The 16,910-nt window shown below is 50.9% G+C and overlaps 2 protein-coding genes across 2 annotated transcripts in view; both read left to right on the top strand.

The window, feature by feature from the left end:
- Nucleotides 1-4,695, top strand: part of LOC107181962 (talin-2-like) — an 8,120-nt gene extending 3,425 nt beyond the window's left edge. The window contains exon 2 of the mRNA XM_015559362.1: nt 4,488-4,695. Within this exon, the coding sequence (XP_015414848.1) occupies nt 4,488-4,523 (36 nt within the window). The 3' untranslated portion in view covers nt 4,524-4,695. The remainder of the gene's footprint in view (nt 1-4,487) is intronic.
- A 4,286-nt stretch (nt 4,696-8,981) lies between these two features.
- On the top strand, nt 8,982-12,846 carry SPN (sialophorin). The gene is made up of 2 exons (XM_015559375.1): nt 8,982-9,058; nt 9,428-12,846. The coding sequence occupies exon 2, from the start codon at nt 9,444-9,446 to the stop codon at nt 10,722-10,724; it is 1,281 nt and encodes a 426-aa protein (XP_015414861.1). The 5' UTR covers nt 8,982-9,058; nt 9,428-9,443; the 3' UTR covers nt 10,725-12,846.
- The last annotated feature ends 4,064 nt before the right edge of the window (nt 12,847-16,910 follow it).

The following is a 16,910-nucleotide window of genomic DNA, read 5'->3' as shown; positions in this document are numbered from 1 at the left end:
GAGAGAGAGAGAGAGAGAGAGAGAGAAAGATCACTTGAGAGAGACATATTTATTGGTTGTCTTCCGCAACCAACTGGAGCTGGCGAACCTGCAACTGAGGTACATGTCCTTGACCCCCTTGACCGGGAATCAAACCCAAGACCCTTCCATCCGTGGGCCGACCCTCTAACCACAGAGCCAAACTGGCCAGGGTTGTTGCCTTTGCTTTTGGTGATAAATTTGAAAACCACCAAGACTGATGTCAAGGAGCTTACCCCTACGTTTTCTTCTAAGATATTTATATTTAAGTATTTTATCCTATTGAGTTGGTTTTTGTGCATGGTGTAAGATAGGGGTCTGTTTTCATTCTTTTTTATCCAAGTCTTTAGTTTTCCCAGAACAATTCATTGAAGAGACTGTCCTTTACCCATTTGTATATTCGGGCTTCTTTGTCATAAGTTAATAGACTGTTTATGTGTGGGTTTACTTCTAGGCTCTCTCTTCTGTTCCATTGTTTTAGTGTCTGACTTTATGTCTATACTACACTGTTTTGATTACTACAGCTTTGTAATATAGTTTAAAATCAGGACACATGATGCCTTCATCTTGGTTCTTATGGAAGATTATTTTGGCTATTTGGGATCTTTTATGCTACTATATACTTTTAGGATTGCTTGTTCTATTTCTGTGAAAAATACCATTGGCTTTTAAAAAAAATCCTCACCCAATGATATATTTTTTAACTTATTTCAGAGAGAGAGCAAGGGAGGGAGAGAGAGAGAGATCAATGTGAAAGAGAAACATTGATCAGTTGCCTCCAGTATGCTCCTCAACAGGGGATCACCTGGGAATTGAACCCACAACCTGGGTATGTGTCCTGATCAGAATAGAACCTGCCACCCTTTAGTGCACAGGACTATACCATTGGATTTTTAAATTGAATCTGTAGATTGCATTGAGTAGTATGGACATTTTAACAACATTAATTTTCGGAGTATCTTCCCATTTATTTGTGTTCAATTTATTTCATCAATATCTCGTAGCTTTCAGTGTATAGGTCTTTCACCTCCTTTGTTAAATTTATTCCTAAGTATTTTATCCTTTTTAAAAAATTAGATTAATTGGGGGTACTACTAGTTAATAACATAAATTTCAGGTGTATAACCTTATAACACAACACCTGTTTACTCTATTATTGTGTGTTCACTACCCGAAGTCTAGTCTCCGTCCATTACCATGTATCTTTCCCTTCTTCATCCTTCCGCACTTCCCCTCTGTAGCCACGATTCTGTTGTCCATATTTAGGAGTTTGTTTGTTGTTTTCCTGTTTTAGACCCCACATTGGAAGGAAATCTTCGATTCTTGTCCGTTTCCATCTGCCCAAACGGTGCTGATCTTGCACTTCTGAGATGAGACAAGTAATCCTCTGTGCTGTCCGGTGCAGCAGCCACATGTGGTGTTTGAGCACTTGGGATGTGGCTGGCTCGTTGTCATGGAGGAAATGAATTTTAAGTCTTACTTAATTTTGACTAATTTAAATTAAAACAGCCCCCTGTGGCTGGTGGCTGCTGTATGGGGCAGTGCCCCTCTAGGCAAAGCGAGGAAGAGAATGCAAGTACGACCTACCGCGAGCATTATAAGAGTCAGTGTGCACAGAGCAGAAATTGGGCACAAGAGAGATAAAGGTGACAACCAAGCATTTGGAACAGCCGACCTTTGCAGGGGTTGGGATCGCGGGCCCTGTTCCGAGAGCTCTCCGTGTCCCCGCACATTAAACCTCAGAACAAGGCTGCTGGGCAGGTACTGCGAGTGTTAACGCTTCTCGAGAGTGAGCCACCTGAGGCCAAGCTTACATTTGTTGCCCGGGTCACCCACTCAGTCAGTGGCTGAGCCTTGGTCTGGGCCAGGAAGTCTGGCTCCGGAGTCCACCCGCTCAACCACTGTTGTGCCTGACAGCTGATACGGAAAACGACCACAGAGGGCTACGATTTTAAAGTAACAAAAGCACTTTATTACAGAGGGCCTAAACGGAGGGGCGTAGCTGACCTGGACGGTGGGTTGGGGTCAGCGAGTCAAATGCTCATCTATTAAGCTGGAATCCAGTCGGTGATGGCAGGCACAATGGATCTATGAAGAAATAACAGCCTTGGCTGGGTTGCTCAGTGGTCGGAGCATCATCCTGTACACCAAAGGGTTGCAGGTTTGATTCCCTAGTCATAGCATATACCTAGGTTGCAGGTTTGATCCCTGGTAGTGTCCAGGGGGCAACCGATCTCTCTCTCTCTCTCTCTCTCTGTCTCTCTCTCCCTCTCTCTTCTCTCTCTCTCAACACTAATAAGCATATCCTTGGGTGAGGATTGAAAAAAAAGAAAAGAGCCCTAACCGGTTTGGCTCAGTGGATAGAGCATCGGCCTGCAGACTGAAGGGTCCCAGGTTCGATTCTGGTCAAGGGCATGTACCTGGGGATGTAGGGAGTGTGCAGGAGGCAGCTGATCGATGTTTCTTTCTCATCGATGTTTCTAACTCTCTATCCCTCTCCTTTCCTCTCTGTAAAAAAGTCAATAAAATATTTTTTTAAAAAGAAAAAGGAAAGAAAAGAAATAGCAGAACAAAGCATATTCTGCTTTAAGTATGTGGATCCTCCGGGAGAACTGAAACTAGAATAGGTCAAAAGGATTTTAAAACGCAGTTTCTTTCCAGGACCACGCCTTGGAAGGGAAGGGGGAAGAGTATTACCATTCATGAGAAACCCTTTGTGCTTATAATATGCGTTACTTTGACAAAAATTAAGAAATCAAGTGCATTCGCCTTGCCGTCCTCTCTCTGGAGAGGGTGGCGGATGGGAGGAAAGGGCCCCAGGCTTTGAAACAAACGCAAACCCTGTAGCCCTGGGTCGACCTAGAGGCTCAGGGCGGCGGCTCAGGAAAATGTTAAAAGATATTAGATGGTCAGTTTGTTATTAAAGGAAAGAACTCAGTAGCCGCCCGCTGGGAGAGATTCGCAGGGCAGGGCAGGGCACGGTGCAGAGCGTCCCCCTCTCCCAGTGCGCTCTCCCCAGATCGCCACCGTCCACCGACACAGAAGCTCCTACTCTGCCAGTTAACATTTGTCACATGGGCTCTATGTTCTCTCCGTTACTATTATTTATGTTGTTGTTATTATTATTTTGTGGAACAATTTAAGAGGCAGTTGCTGCATGGTGCACCTTCACTCCCACATACTTCAAACACATATTTCCTGGGAACTAGGACATTCTTTTTCATAACCGCACATACTTGTTAAGTTAAGGAACGTTGATGCTAAGTCAATACTATTGTCTACTTTAAGCCCGTGTTTGAATTTTGCCATCATCCCCGGGGCGTCCTTTGCGTTCTACCCCTCCCCCATCCCAGGTCTGCTTCGGAATCCCACATGGATTTAGTTGTCACACATCTCTCCTCTTTTAAGGCCTGGAAGAAGGTCTCAGGCTTTCTTAGTTCTTCCTGACACTGACCGTTTTGAAGAGTAGAGGGCAATTATTTTCTAAAATAACCCTTAATTTGGATTGGCGTGATATTTCTTTTAAATTTATTTATTGATTGATTTTGAGAGAGAGAGAAATTGTTTTTTTGTTCCACTTGGTTATGCATTCATTGGTTGATCCTTGTATGTGCCCTGACCCTTGGTGTATCAGGATGGCATTCTTTCTTTAAAAAAAAATACATTTTTTATTGATTTCAGAGAGGAAGGGAGAGGGAGAGAGAGATAGAAACATCAATGATGAGAGAGAATCTTTGACTGGCTGCCTTCTGCACACGCCCATTGGGGATCGAGCCTGCAACCTGGGCACGTGCCCCTGACCAGAACCAAACCCGGGACCTTCAGGCCGCAGGCCGATGCTCTAACCAGCCAGGGCAGGAGGACATTCTTAACCAACTGAGCTGGCCAGGGCAGCTTGGTATTTCTTCACAATTAGACTCAGGTTATGCGTTTTTTGCTGGGGCTACCACAGAGGTGGCACTGTGCCCCTCTCAGCCCTCATATCTGGAGCCAGCACATGTTGGCTTGCCTCATTACTGGCGATGTTAACTTTGATCCCTTGGTTAAGATTTCTCCACCTAAAGTTGCATACTCTTCCTCGGCATGAACACATATCTTGTGAGGAGATACTGTAAGACTAAAACTACCCTATCCTGGTATGCAACACCCCTTGCCGCCCCAATTTCACCCCATGGTTTTAACACCCGTCCTTACCTGAATCAGTTATCATGGTGGCTGTAATTTGGTCATTTTAAACTCTATATTCCTTCTTTAATGATGAGTTGGCTTTCTTACTGCAAAAGAACTTCCCTACTCGCCTTCCTCCCTTCGGCTCCCCCTCGTCCTTCACTCTGCATCTCTAATATTTCCAGAATTGGTATGAGCTATGGGTCCTTCCTTCATACAGTGAGCACCGCCCTTACTCATCATAACGTGTTCTTTCTTTTAAAGAAAGAACTCCCTCAGCTGGTTCCGTGTCCTTCCCACAGGTTACCGTCACCCTGCGAGCGCCTCCTGCTCTCTAAGCACAGGATGTTCCAGGCGCACCTGGTGCTTTGCCTGCCCCGCGTTGGGATTGGCCACTGCCCAGGAGCCCTGGCCCCTTTGAAGGAGACGGGTATCCAGAAGCCAAGATCCGGTGTCAGGCGCTGGCCCTCTTTTGAAGGTAGAGAAAACAGAATTTACAGATGGATTGAACGAAGGTATAAGAGGAGAAGGGTCCCTATTCCCTTTAGCTTTTTACTTTTTTTATTATTATTTTTTATATATATATTTTTTTATTGATTCCTTACGGAGAGGAAGGAAGAGGGATAGAGAGAAACATCGATGAGAGAGAAACATCGATCAGCTGCCTCCTGCACACTCCCTACTGGGGATGTGCCCGGCAACCAAGGTACATGCCCCTGACCGGAATCGAACCCGGGACCCTTGAGTCCCCAGGCCAACGCTATATCCATTGAGCCAAACCAGCCAGGGCCCCTTTAGCTTTTTAGACATTGCTTCCCTGAAGTCTTCCTAGACACTCCCTAAGGCTGAATCTAGCCTCTATTTTAGCAGGTTTTCTATCATGTGAACTTTATACACAGCATGTCTCTAAGCGCAGCATGGTACCTGTCAGACCCTGGCACTGCCCTGGAGAATCTCACTTTTGGCCTTGGGCCCTTCAACTGACCTGGTTTTGAAGCTCATCTCTAGCACTTGTTGGTTGTCTGAACCTGGACAAGTCTCTTAACTGGTTTCTCAGTTTCTTCATCTGCAAAGTTAGGGTAATAATATGTACCTCATAAATGCTATGTGAATGTAAAGTGCTTGGCTTTGAGCCTGGCCCATTCTAGCTGCCTAAGGGAATTTACTTAACCTCTCCTACCTTGTTTCCTCACCTGGAAATGGGCTTGCACCCAGCTGATGTGGCTCAGCGGTTGAGTGCCAACGCAGGAATCAAGAGGTCACCATTTGATTCCCAGTCTGGGCACATGCCCGGGGTTGTGGGCTCCATCCCCACTGGGGGGCATGCAGGAGGCAGCCAATCGATGATGTTTCTCCCATGGATGTTTCTGTCTATCACTCTCCCTTCTTCTATCTCTAAAATAATCTATAAATATATATATACACACACATACATACACATATATATATGTGTGTGTATATATGTGTATATATACATACATATATACATATATACTAGTGTGTGTGTGTGTGTATATATATATATATATTTTTTTTTAAAGGGCTTGCTCGCCCTGGCCGGTTTGGCTCAGTGGATGGAGCGTCAGCCTGCGTACTGAAGGGTCCAAGGTTCGATTCCGGTCAAGGGCATGTACCTTGGTTGCGGGCACATCCCCAGTGGGAGGTGTGCAGGAGGCAGCTGATCGATGTTTCTAACCCTCTATCCCTCTCCCTTCCTCTCTATAAAAATATCAATAAAATACTTTAAAAAAAAGGGCTTGCTGTGAGGAACGGCTGGAATCCTGCGTAGAGATTTGTACCTGAAAAACTGCGACTACCAGAATTTCCTAAGAGTATTTCCAAAGTCTTGCCCTTTTGTGACGTCCTGGGACCACCGCCCGGTTCATATTCCACCCCCTCTCTCTATACCCCGGGGTCCGCAGGCTGTGCTGCCTGGTCTTGTTCCCTGAGTGCTTCAGGCTGGACGCACCTACATCGTCTCGGGTTTCCCCGGAACTGGGGCCCCACATGGAGCCTGGGGAACATACACTTTTGTCAGCAGCCATTGGGTCGGAATGACAATTTTGCCAAAAATAAATTTTGCATCCTGGCTGGTTTTTCTCAGTGGTTAGAGCGTCGGCCCTCGGACTGAAGGGTCGTGGGTTCAATTCCTGGGCAAGGGCACGAACCCTGGTTGGAGGTTCCCCGGCCCTGGTAGAGGCACGTGCTGGAGGCAGTCAATCGATGTGTCTCTCTCACATCCATGTTTCTCTCTCTTTCTCCCCCCACTCCTCCCTGCCTCCCTCTCTTTTGGAAATCAATGGGAAAAATATCCTGGGGTGAAGATTAAAAATAGATAGATAGATAAATTTTGCTTCAGTGATTTTTTTTTTAAAGATTGGAAAATTTGGGAATCTTTGTGCAGTCTTCCAAATATCTTTATTTTTTTAGAATTAAAAACATTTTTTCAACATCCTATTACTTTGCAGCCAATTATTCCTACTTTTCTGTTTGCAGTAGCAAAATGTTGCAGCAATCTAAAGGTCCAACAATGGAATGGTTTCCTTCTTTCCTTTCTCCCTCCCTTCTTACCATCCTTACCTCCCTTTCTCCCACCTCTCCCCTCCCCTGTTTCCTTCCCTCCCTTTCTCCTTCTTTCATTAGTTCAGTAAAAAAAGAAAAGTACAGAACAGTGTATGTAATGAAATCCTCCTATATAATAAAAGCCTAATATGCAAATTGTTCGACCGGGAGTTCAACCACTTGCTATGACATGTGCTGACCACCAGGGGGTGGTGCGGAACATGACTGGTGTCATCGATGTGTGCTGGCAGCCAGCAGCAGTGAAGGCGCTGCTGACTCTGATGGGCCCCGATGATGGGAGCAGGACTTTGGTGGGATGATGGAGGAGGTGAGCGGGTGGCACCAGGCCAAGGTGGGTGTGAGCGGGGGGCCCGATTGCCCCACCAATCGCCCCACAGACAGTGACCAGCAGTGGCGGTGGGGGGAGGGGTTGCCACCTGGCTCCCAGATACTGAGGTAGAGAGCCCAGGGGGCCCAGGCAGGGTGGTGGAGCAGGTGAGGGGATGGTGCCAGGCCACGGCGGGGTGCCAGATGGGGCTGCGGGGCTGCTCAGCTGGGGGCATGAGCTGGGGCCCGATCCCTGCAGGCACCCTGAGGGACCCCACCCATGCATGAATTTGGGCACCAACCTCTAGTCTAAAATAATGATACTAGAGGCCTGGTGCATGAAAATTCAGCCCGGCCTGCCCCCCTCACAGCCTGGGAGCCCTCAAGGGTGGGAGGCGACCTGGTGATCAGGGGAAGGCAACACTCCGTCACACCTCTGCTGCTGCACTGCCGGCAGCGCAAGCCTTGGCCAGCCCTGGTTACCTGAGCCTCGGGTGGCTCTGGGTGGCTGGAGGGCTGAGGGGACTGGGCGCCACCATCTTGTGGCTGTGGGCACCGCCATCTTTGAGGGCGGGGCAGTCAATTAGCACCTTCCCTCCTTGTTGGCTGTAGGCCGCCATCTTTGCAACGGCGTGAGGGTCAATTAGCATATCCCCTCTTTATTAGATAGGATACTGAATGTGTAAAGGCTTTGTTAGGAAGGTTACCTGCTGGTGGTGAATGGAGCCTTCCCAGTTGGCGCTCTCCTGGCTGCTGGAGGGGCACCCCACCCGCTGTGGCCCTGAGCTTCCCGCAGCGCCCGCTGGTGTGTGGCAGGCAAAGCCCTGGGCACCCCGTATCAGGCCGCTTCTCCGGTCTGTGTTTGCAGTGAGTAACCCTAAGGGGCAAAGTAATGTCTCCTGTAAGGACAGAGCAGGCTTCCTTACCGCCTGCTTGAAAAGAGAAATTCCTCAGCCGTGGGGCAAGCCCCTTTGTGTCCCCGCTGCGGGCCTTGGGGGCGAGGGGAGCCGGTTACCACATAATGCCGGCTGCTTGCTGTGCGGCGACTACTGAGCTCCTGTGTCTCTGACCCAGGCGTCTCGGTCTTGGCGTCAGACTCGCTCATCAGTGAGCCTGTGAGTGGGGCAGGACCCAGGCCTGACACTGGCCTGTTTCACCTATATGGACATCTATTGCTTTTACAGTTTTTATGTTTTTAGAAAGAAGGCAAAAAAACAAAACCATACACGTAGCAAAAGTCAGAGCTTACAAATTAGGGGAAAATCAGAAAACAGCAGCCATCCGAAGAAGAAAATAACGAGCCCTCCTCATACCTGTCCCCAGAGACTTGGTTGGCACCTCAGCAGGTCTCCCCAGACTGCTCTTTCCACGGAGAGTGCCACGTGTGTGCTGGGCCTCTACCAGAATCAGATCGTGGCCTGTGCAGTGCTTGCAGCTGCCTTGACTTAGCTACGCAGCCACACGGGGCCACTGTGGCGGCCCTGGGGCTTCTGGAGAAACAGTCGGGGGCTCACCAGGGATCCGTGCAGCCTGCAAAGGCTTTCTTTGCCCCCAGCACAGTCAGGGGACCACAAATTTAAAGGAAACCACCCTCCCCTTCCATTTCCTCCCCTGCACCCCCGAGTTCTTAAGTGCAGGTTCCCATCACCCCGGGTCTGACCCCCTTCCTTATCCCAGCTTAACCTCTTGCTGTCCCATTTCCCGCCCATTTCCCTGCTAAGACGGAGGACTCCCGACCCCAGATTCCCTGCCCCACCCCAGCTCAGACCCCAGAGCCCCTGCACCACCTCAGACCCCGGAAAGAATAAGGCAGCAGTGGGAACAGGGTGTGTGTGGGGGGGAGGGGGCAGGATGCTGGGGTGAGGTGGGTGGAGCCAGAGCCACTTCCTTTCCCCTTGGGGCCCCTGTCCGCCCAGTCCTACCCCAGCTTCAGGAGGAGTTGGAGCAGCCTGGCCCCAGGCCTGGGCCTTTGTCACGTGAGCTGGTAAGGGGGTGGGACTCGGTGGGCGGGGGGCTCATCAGACGTGGGAAGGCGCCTATGGCTCAGAAAGACCCCGACAAACGGAGGGGAGAGAGGATCAGGAGCCACTGGGGCTGAAGAGGGTCAGGGAAGGCCGGGAGGGGTGGCCGTTGCTGGTTGCCAGCTGCTATGGCCTGAGGGGGCCCTCGGGATAGAGTTGATGGAGGAGCTCCCAGCACCTGTTCCCTTGTTGTTTCTGATAATAGTAAAAGAAAGGGTGGAAAAAGCTGTTAAACCTCAGGTTGGGCCTGGCAGTTGGCAGGGAAGTCTCAGGAGGAAGAGCCGGGCCAGGTCCTACCACCAGCCTCTCATGTTCCGTTTCTCCACCCTCAGGTCCCAACTCCTGCTCATGTCTGTTGTCATGGAGATGACCCTGCTTCTCCTCTTCTTTGGGGGTCTGTGGGCCCACGAGGTGGACACAGAGTCTCCGGGGATGTCTACACCCAGACAAATCTCTTCTTCTTTGGTCTCAAACATCTCTGAGGCCTCAAACCTTGACTCAGTGGCCTCTGATCAGGCAATAACAAGGGTCCCTGAGGAAAATGGCGGTGCTGGGCACCAGGTCTCCCTGCCTTCCTCGGCTCCACATGAAGTGTCCTCTCCTGAGACTTCCCTGGCTGCCAGCGTTGGCCTCTTTATAACTGATCCAGTAGCCACCGAAGAAGCTCACACCGGGAAGTTATCAATGTTCCAGGAAATCTCCAATGCAACCAGTGATCCTACTGTCCCAGCAATGACTACTCTGGGACCTCACACTACGGCTGGTGAAACCATGGCAACCAGCTCTCTGGAGACCTCCAGTGGGACGTTGACGAGTAAACCTCCTGTCACCATGACAACTAACTCTCTGGAGACCTCCAGTGGGACCAGTGGACTCCCTGTCACCATGACAACCAGCTCTCTGGAGCCCTCCAGTGGGACCAGTGGACTCCCTGTCACCATGACAACTAGCTCTTTGGAGACCTCTGATGTGACCAGTGAACCCCCTATCACCATAGCAACTAGCTCTCTGGAGACCTCCAATGGGACCAGTGGATGCCCTGTCACCATGGCAACCAGCTCTCTGGAGACTCCCAAGGAGACCAGTGGCTCGCCCACCTTTGGGGTAAATATACTCATGACGACCCCAGGGATGTCCACAAACAAAGGCAGTGGGCCTTCCCAAAGTTCAGACCAGGAGACGAGTAACACCCTGGTGGTGGCTGTGCTTGTGGCCCTGCTGGTGGTCATCATCCTCCTGGCACTCATCCTGCTGTGGCGCCGGCGGCAGAAGCGGAGGACGGGGGCTCTGACGCTAAACAGAGGTGGGAAGCGCAACGGGGTGGCAGATGCCTGGGCCGGGCCAGCCCGAGTGTCTGACGAAGAGGCTGTGATAACAACAGCAGGAGAGTCTGGTGGTGACAAGGGCTCCGCGGCCCCAGAAGGCGAGGGTTCTGGCCGTCGGCCCACACTCACCACTTTCTTTGGTAGACGGAAGTCTCGCCAGGGCTCCTTGGCACTGGAGGAGCTAAAGGCTGAGTCAGCCGCCAGCCTGAAGGGGGAGGAAGAGCCCCTGGTGGGCAGTGAGGATGAGGCTGTGGAGGCCCCCGCTTCTGATGGGCCGGTAGCGGGAGATGTGGAGGTCCCTTAGTGCTTGTGAATAGCAAGCCTGGAGGCCAGAATCATTCCTAGCTTTCGGCACCCTCCTATCATCGCTTCCCCCCTCATCAGCACCCAGCATTCGCACCCAGCATCTTCGCTCTGAATCCTCATCCTGCTTCCGAACCCTGGACTTTCCAGCTCCGCACCCCACACCGGCACCTCCCCACAGCGCCCCAACCCCGCAGGAAGCCAGGGCCTGCACCCACTGAAGGCTCAGAGACTGAATGAATGGAACTTCCTCACCAGCCCCGCTTCTCGCCATCACCCGTCCTCCACGTTTTGTCTTTGAAACCAGATGCTGAGTCTCTGTGATGCCAATTTCCTTGACCTATGATTGCTCAGAGGGTTCCCAAGGACACCAGACTCTGGGAAGAAGGAAATGACAAGCCAGCAACTTCTGTCTAGGATTGCTCCGTAAAGCACATTTGGCCCGTAGATTAGGACAGCCACTGGGTCGACCCACGCAACTCCTTTAACTCGGGGCCACAGTGCTCTGTGCGGGGCAGCCTGGCGCGGTGCCATCTGGCTGTGCTCTGAGGTGTGCCTGGTGCACCCTGGCCTCGGGCTGGCCCCTGGCTGAAGCCCCCACTCCCTCCCGCACTACGGACCGAGGCAGCCGAAGGCTTCAGCTAGCCTCCTCCCGCGGGCAGAGGCGAGAAGAGCTTCTGGGCGGGTGGGTCCACTCATGGGTGTGGTTTGTGTGCAGGAGGCGAGGCTGCGGTGGGTGTGGAGGGCAGTGGTGCGCACAGAGGGCGCGAGGGAGCGGCAGGAAGGGTTTCGGGGCTGAGGACATGCCCGCTGCTGAGAACATCTGCCCCCTCCTCTCCGCTCAGATGGGGTGGAGGGAGGAAAAGGCCCAGGGAGAATGCTGGGCTTGATGGGAAGACGGCCCGTGTGACCCCCGCCCGGGTCTTCAGCCCAGCTGCTCGGCCCCCCTCACAGCCTCGCCTGCCCGGGGGCCAGGGGAGAGGAGCCCTGGGAGCTGGTCTTGGTGACGCTCCGCTGTTACACGGGTAATGTGTCTGTCTGTCGCAAGCTCCTGCCCTTCTCCAATGCCAGTCCGTGAGAGCCAGCTGAAGAGGATGTGCGAGGGCTGGCAGCACCAGGGGCTTCCCCTGTGGCTCTGGGATAGGCAGGACCCAGCTGGCTGTCCCTGAGCCCAGCCCAGGCCAGCGCCCAGGGAGCCGCGTGGGCCAGAGGCGGTTGGTATTTCCCCAGGGCCAAGAGGAAATTTGCAAATAGGAAGTTGTTGAGTCACTGGGGGCAGTGGCTGAGAGCAGACAGACTGACCTACAAAACGAGGGCGGAGTATCGGGGGTCACCAGGGGACAGATGGGGAAAGGGCCCAGGCGGTCAGGCCATGACATGGGGGAGAGGGGGGCACAGAGGGGCTGGGGCAGAAATCGGCCGTCTCCATGCAGACTGCACCCCCAAGGCTGTGTCTGGCACCTTTTCCTTCTTCTCACAAGTGCTGTTTGGACTGGCGGTCGCCCCACGGCAGCAGAAGTGAGTTCCCAAAGTCCCGTAGGGATTCCGCAGCTGTTGTCTTCGATTTATCAAACCAAGCCCCCGATTTCATCGAATCTTGTCCCTGAACTCAGAGGCCAGCCCCTCCACCCGCGCACGCAGCACGGCCGCCCAGCTTCCTCGCTCCCCAAGGGCCTCCTTTGCCTCTGCGGCTTGTTTCCGGAGCCCATTGCTCCCGGGAATTACTTTTCCCGCCTCTGTGGCTTACCCAGTGAGTGTTCTCTGACAGTTTGGGTCTGGACTCTGAATTCTTTCCCAGCCACAACCCAGGTGCCAAGGTGGCTGGAACCCAGGTTTGGTCTGAGCCCCCTGGTCAGACACCTGGTGCCAGGCCGCTGCCCACATCTCCACCTTCACAGAAACCACTCCTGTGAGTCTGAGTCGGAGCTCGGCCACCTTTCCTGGCTGCCTCAGAGAGCTCATGACGAGTTTGGACATCTGTGTCCACACCTTCAGCATCTTAACTTGAACTTTGGATAGTGACAGTGAAACTTTAGTATCGACATGTCATGAGGGCCCTGGCCGGTTTGGTTCAGTGGATAGAGCATCAGCCTGCGGACTGAACAGTCCTGGGTTCGATTCCAGTCAAGGGCATGTGCCTCAGTTGCAGGCTCCTCCCTGGCCCAGGCCCTGCCTGGGTGCATGAAGGAGGCAACCAATGGATGTGTTTCTCTCACATCCAAGTTTCTCTCTGTCTTTCCCTCTCTCTTCCACCCTCTCTAAAAATCAATGGGAAAATATCCTCGGGTGAGGATTAACGGAATTAATTAATTAAATATATGTCACGAGGGACCCAGAGAAAGACAAATGCCATATGATTGTGGAACCTAATGAACAAAATAAACTGACAGACAAAATAGGAAAAAAAAAAACCCCTGTAAATGGCTTATTGTACTTTTCATAGTTGCTAAAAATGTTTTAAAAAATTATGTAATGAGCCCTGGCCGGTATGGCTTGGTGGATGGAGCGTCGGCCTGCGGACTGAAGGGTCCCAGGTTCGATTCCGGTCAAGGGCACATGCCCAGGTTGCGGGCTCTGTCCCCAGTGGAGGGCGTGCAGGAGGCAGCCAATCAATGATTCTCTCTCCTCATTGGTGTTTCTATCGCTCTTGCCCTCTTCCTTCCTCTCTGAAATCAATAAAAATATAAAAGAAAAAAAATAATGTTGCTGAATTCACAGAATCCTGGTGAGGATTCAGTGAGGTGTATTTAAAACAAAACACAAAAAAACTATGTAATGATTTTGAAAAATGTCTACAATATAATGTCAAGTGGGACTATATAGTAACTGTGGTTATATATAAAGGTTTATGGGTGATTTTTATTTTGTTTATACTTTTCTATATTTGCAAATTTTATACAATAATGCCAATCACTTTACGATGACAAAAAGTATGAGCTAATAGGTGTTCCCTGGGGGTGTGGTTTGGGGAGAGCTGAGGCTGCAGAGGCCGGTGGGAGCTGCGCTAAGAGGGGCTGGAGCGTTCCCATTGGTCTGGAAGCCTGAGGGAGTGAAACGGAAGCCGGCTTCATGCCTCCGTCTGAGGCCGCAGCAGGTGCTGCATACATCGTCGGTGTCTCATGCTTTCGGAAGGGTCCTGTCCGCTTGCCACTTCACTTTTACAGGAGACCTACACTGGTGCCTGTTTTCGTTAAATGAAAGAAATCCACAGAAGATTCTCACCCTCACCCACTGGACAGCATGATGCTCAGCGGAATAAGCCAGTCAGAGGAAGACAGATGTCACATGATCTCACTTATGTGTGGAATCTAATGGGCAAAATGAACTGATGAGCAAAATAGGCCCAGAGGCCTGGTGCCTGGGACGGACTGACAGAGCTCAGAGGGGAGGAGGGGAGGGAGGGGGTGGGAAGAGACTAACCGAAGAGCTTGTATGCATGTGTGCACAGCCATGGTCACAGAACAGTGTGGGGAAGGCCTGGGGTAGGGCAGGGGCTGGTGGGGGCGGGGAAGGGAGGAAAGGGGGACATCTATAATATTGTCAACAATAAATTTTTAAAAATAAAATTTTAAAAAAGGCGAAAGGAGAAAACAGTGGTCAGCGTTTGTTTTGTGGCCGGTGGTTAAAGGGGCAGCGCACCCTGAGCCGCGAGCGTGTCAGTGCTTTTACTATAGGTTAGTGTTATTTTAGGTGTTCTGTATTATTTGCTATGGTTTGGCAGGTTATTTTTTGGTTCTGGGAACGCCCCCCAATTTTTCCCTATAAATGAATGGTAATTGCTTTGCTGCGTGAGCCCATTTCAGCTCAGGGAAAGTTCCATGGGAATGGAATGCTCTACCTGTGGACAGCAGGCGAAACAGCTGCCTTTCAGCAAAGCACAGAGCATCCCCGGCAAACCTCGCTCCCTCCTCTGTCCTCGCTGCCGGCGCCCAGGCCCTGCGAGCCTTCCTTCTCTCCAGGCCCATCAGCCTGACCCGGTCCTGCTGAGACTGCCCTTTCGGTTTCCTGACCCCAATCCCTTCCACCCTCTGTTCCCGGCAACCCAGTGACACGTCTAGAAAGTCACTCTGCCCTGGCTGGTGTGGCTCAGTAGGTTGGGCGTCATCCCGTGCACCGAAAGGTTGCCAGTTGAATTCCCGGTTAGGGTGCATGCTCAGGTTGCAGGCCCAAACCCCGGTAAGGGGCCTGTGGGAGGCAGCTGATCCATGTTTTGCTCTCGCATTGATGTTTCTCTCTCCCTCTCCCTGCCTCTCTTAAAAATCAATTTTAAAATATTAATAAATAAAGGCTACTCTGTCCAGGTTACCCCTGCGCTCCCCAAGCCCCCCCCTCCTTAGCCTGTAGTATAAGACCCCGTCGAGATCTGGCCTTGCTTTTCCTCTGCCCGCCGTTGCCTGGTCAGTCCTCTAGCTCTCCCGCCTCATCCAGTTCCTTGTAGCTAGCTCTAAAAAAACATGCCATGTGCTTTTCTTGGGGAGGGAAGGGGAGGATAATTAAAAATGTTGACAATAGCCCGGCTGGTGTGGCTCAGTGGCTGAGCCTTGACCTATGAACCAGGAGGTCACGGGCTCAATCCCCAGTAGGGGGTGCACAGGGGGCAGCCAATCAATGATTCTCTCTCATCATTGATGTTTCTCTCTCTCTTCTTTCCTCTCTGAAATCAATGTTTAACCCCTTCCCCGGCAGAAACGTGTATACACGTTTTCACAAAATGTTCTTTTTTCAGTCGGCGACGAGTATACTCGTCTAAAAAACTTTACCTTCAAAAACCAGCTACATACGTACCATTCTAAATAATTTCATCTAGAAACTTCCTTAGGAAATACTATTCTTAACCACAAAAATGGGAAGAAAAAATAATTACAAACTGTTTTCATAACCAGCATCAAAAATACTATATAGAACCAAAATAAAAATTAGTCTGAAAAAGAAACGTTTTTAACAAAAAAATTATTGGGGAAGGGGTTAAAAGTGTTGAATATATGTATTTTTTAATTTTAGAGGCTGTTTATTAAAGCTGGGAACAGTGAACAAGAAAGAGCTGGAGGAGTGAGCCTCGGTCGGCTCAGTAAGAAGCCAGAGGAAAGGGGGCCTTGGGAACAGGCTCAGGGGGTTTGCCTGGATGAGCTGCCGCGGCCATTGCTGCCCTGGTTGCGAGCCGTGCGGGTCCCTTAGAGGTAGGAGATGCAGTCTGTGGGGAGGAAGGTGGGAGGCAAGGGCGTGCTCCTGGGAGGGAGCGAGAGCAGAAAATATGTCTTTTTAAAATATACAGTATCCTTTATTACACATTCTGTGTAGCTAATTCGTTCTAACAGAATGATTCTGTCGATTTTTAAAATATATATTTTTTTATTGATTTCAAGAGAGGAAGGGAGAGGGAGAGAGAGATGGAAACATCCATCATTGATCGGCTGCTTCCTGCACGCCCCACCCTGAGGATCGAGCCCACAATCTGGGCATATGCGCTGGCCGGGCAGTTGAAAATATCTTTGTCCAGACAGTAAAATAACATTTTTCCTCTCTTGCAAAAGTTAATTACCAGCACATTCTAGTTCTTAAGTAATAGGGTTCACACAGACACAACCATATACAGTGTATTATTCTTCATCTTACATTTAAAAACACGTTTCTATTTTAGTGTTAAAAATGCACATTACTAGTAAAGACCATAGTTACAAATAAAGCTTTGCCATCCAAAACGAAACTTCCAGATGGAAGAGGGTCTGGGTGGGGAAGGCCTTGAGAAACGTATTAAACACGGGAAAGGGGCCTCAGGGCGCGGTTCGAAGGACATTTTCTCTGAAGTGGGCATTTACGCCCAGTTTCCCTCTGCGTCCTCGTTTCTGACCCTTGGCCTTGGCAGGCCGACCTGTGGAGGATGGGCACCGGGGCTTCAGCCCGAAGTGACCCCTGGCCATCTGACCTCTCCAGCTCTTCCAGACCCGAAGAGGGGATGGAGGCGCCTGCACGATGGACACTGTCCTGCTCAGGACCGGCTTGCGGTCGAGACGGAAGACAACAGAACCCGAGGTCTTTTGGAGACTATCGCCCCGCCTGCTCAGCCAGCCCTCCCGCAGCTGCCCCACAACACATACACTCTTTTTTAATTAATTAAATTTCTTTTGAGAGTGAGAGAGAGAGGAATGGAAAGGGAGAGAGAAAACACCACACTTTTTTTTTTTTTTAA

The sequence above is a fragment of the Myotis davidii genome, unplaced genomic scaffold (genome assembly GCF_000327345.1).
Source record: "Myotis davidii unplaced genomic scaffold, ASM32734v1 scaffold1391, whole genome shotgun sequence".
Lineage (NCBI taxonomy): Eukaryota > Metazoa > Chordata > Mammalia > Chiroptera > Vespertilionidae > Myotis > Myotis davidii.
The sequence above is the reverse complement of the archived record's forward strand: the minus strand, read 5'-3'. Positions and strand labels throughout refer to the sequence as shown.

Bases quoted from the DNA above. Each gene is read 5' to 3' on its own strand.
- SPN (XM_015559375.1), top strand. From the start codon at position 9,444: ATGTCTGTTGTCATGGAGATGACCCTGCTTCTCCTCTTCTTTGGGGGT.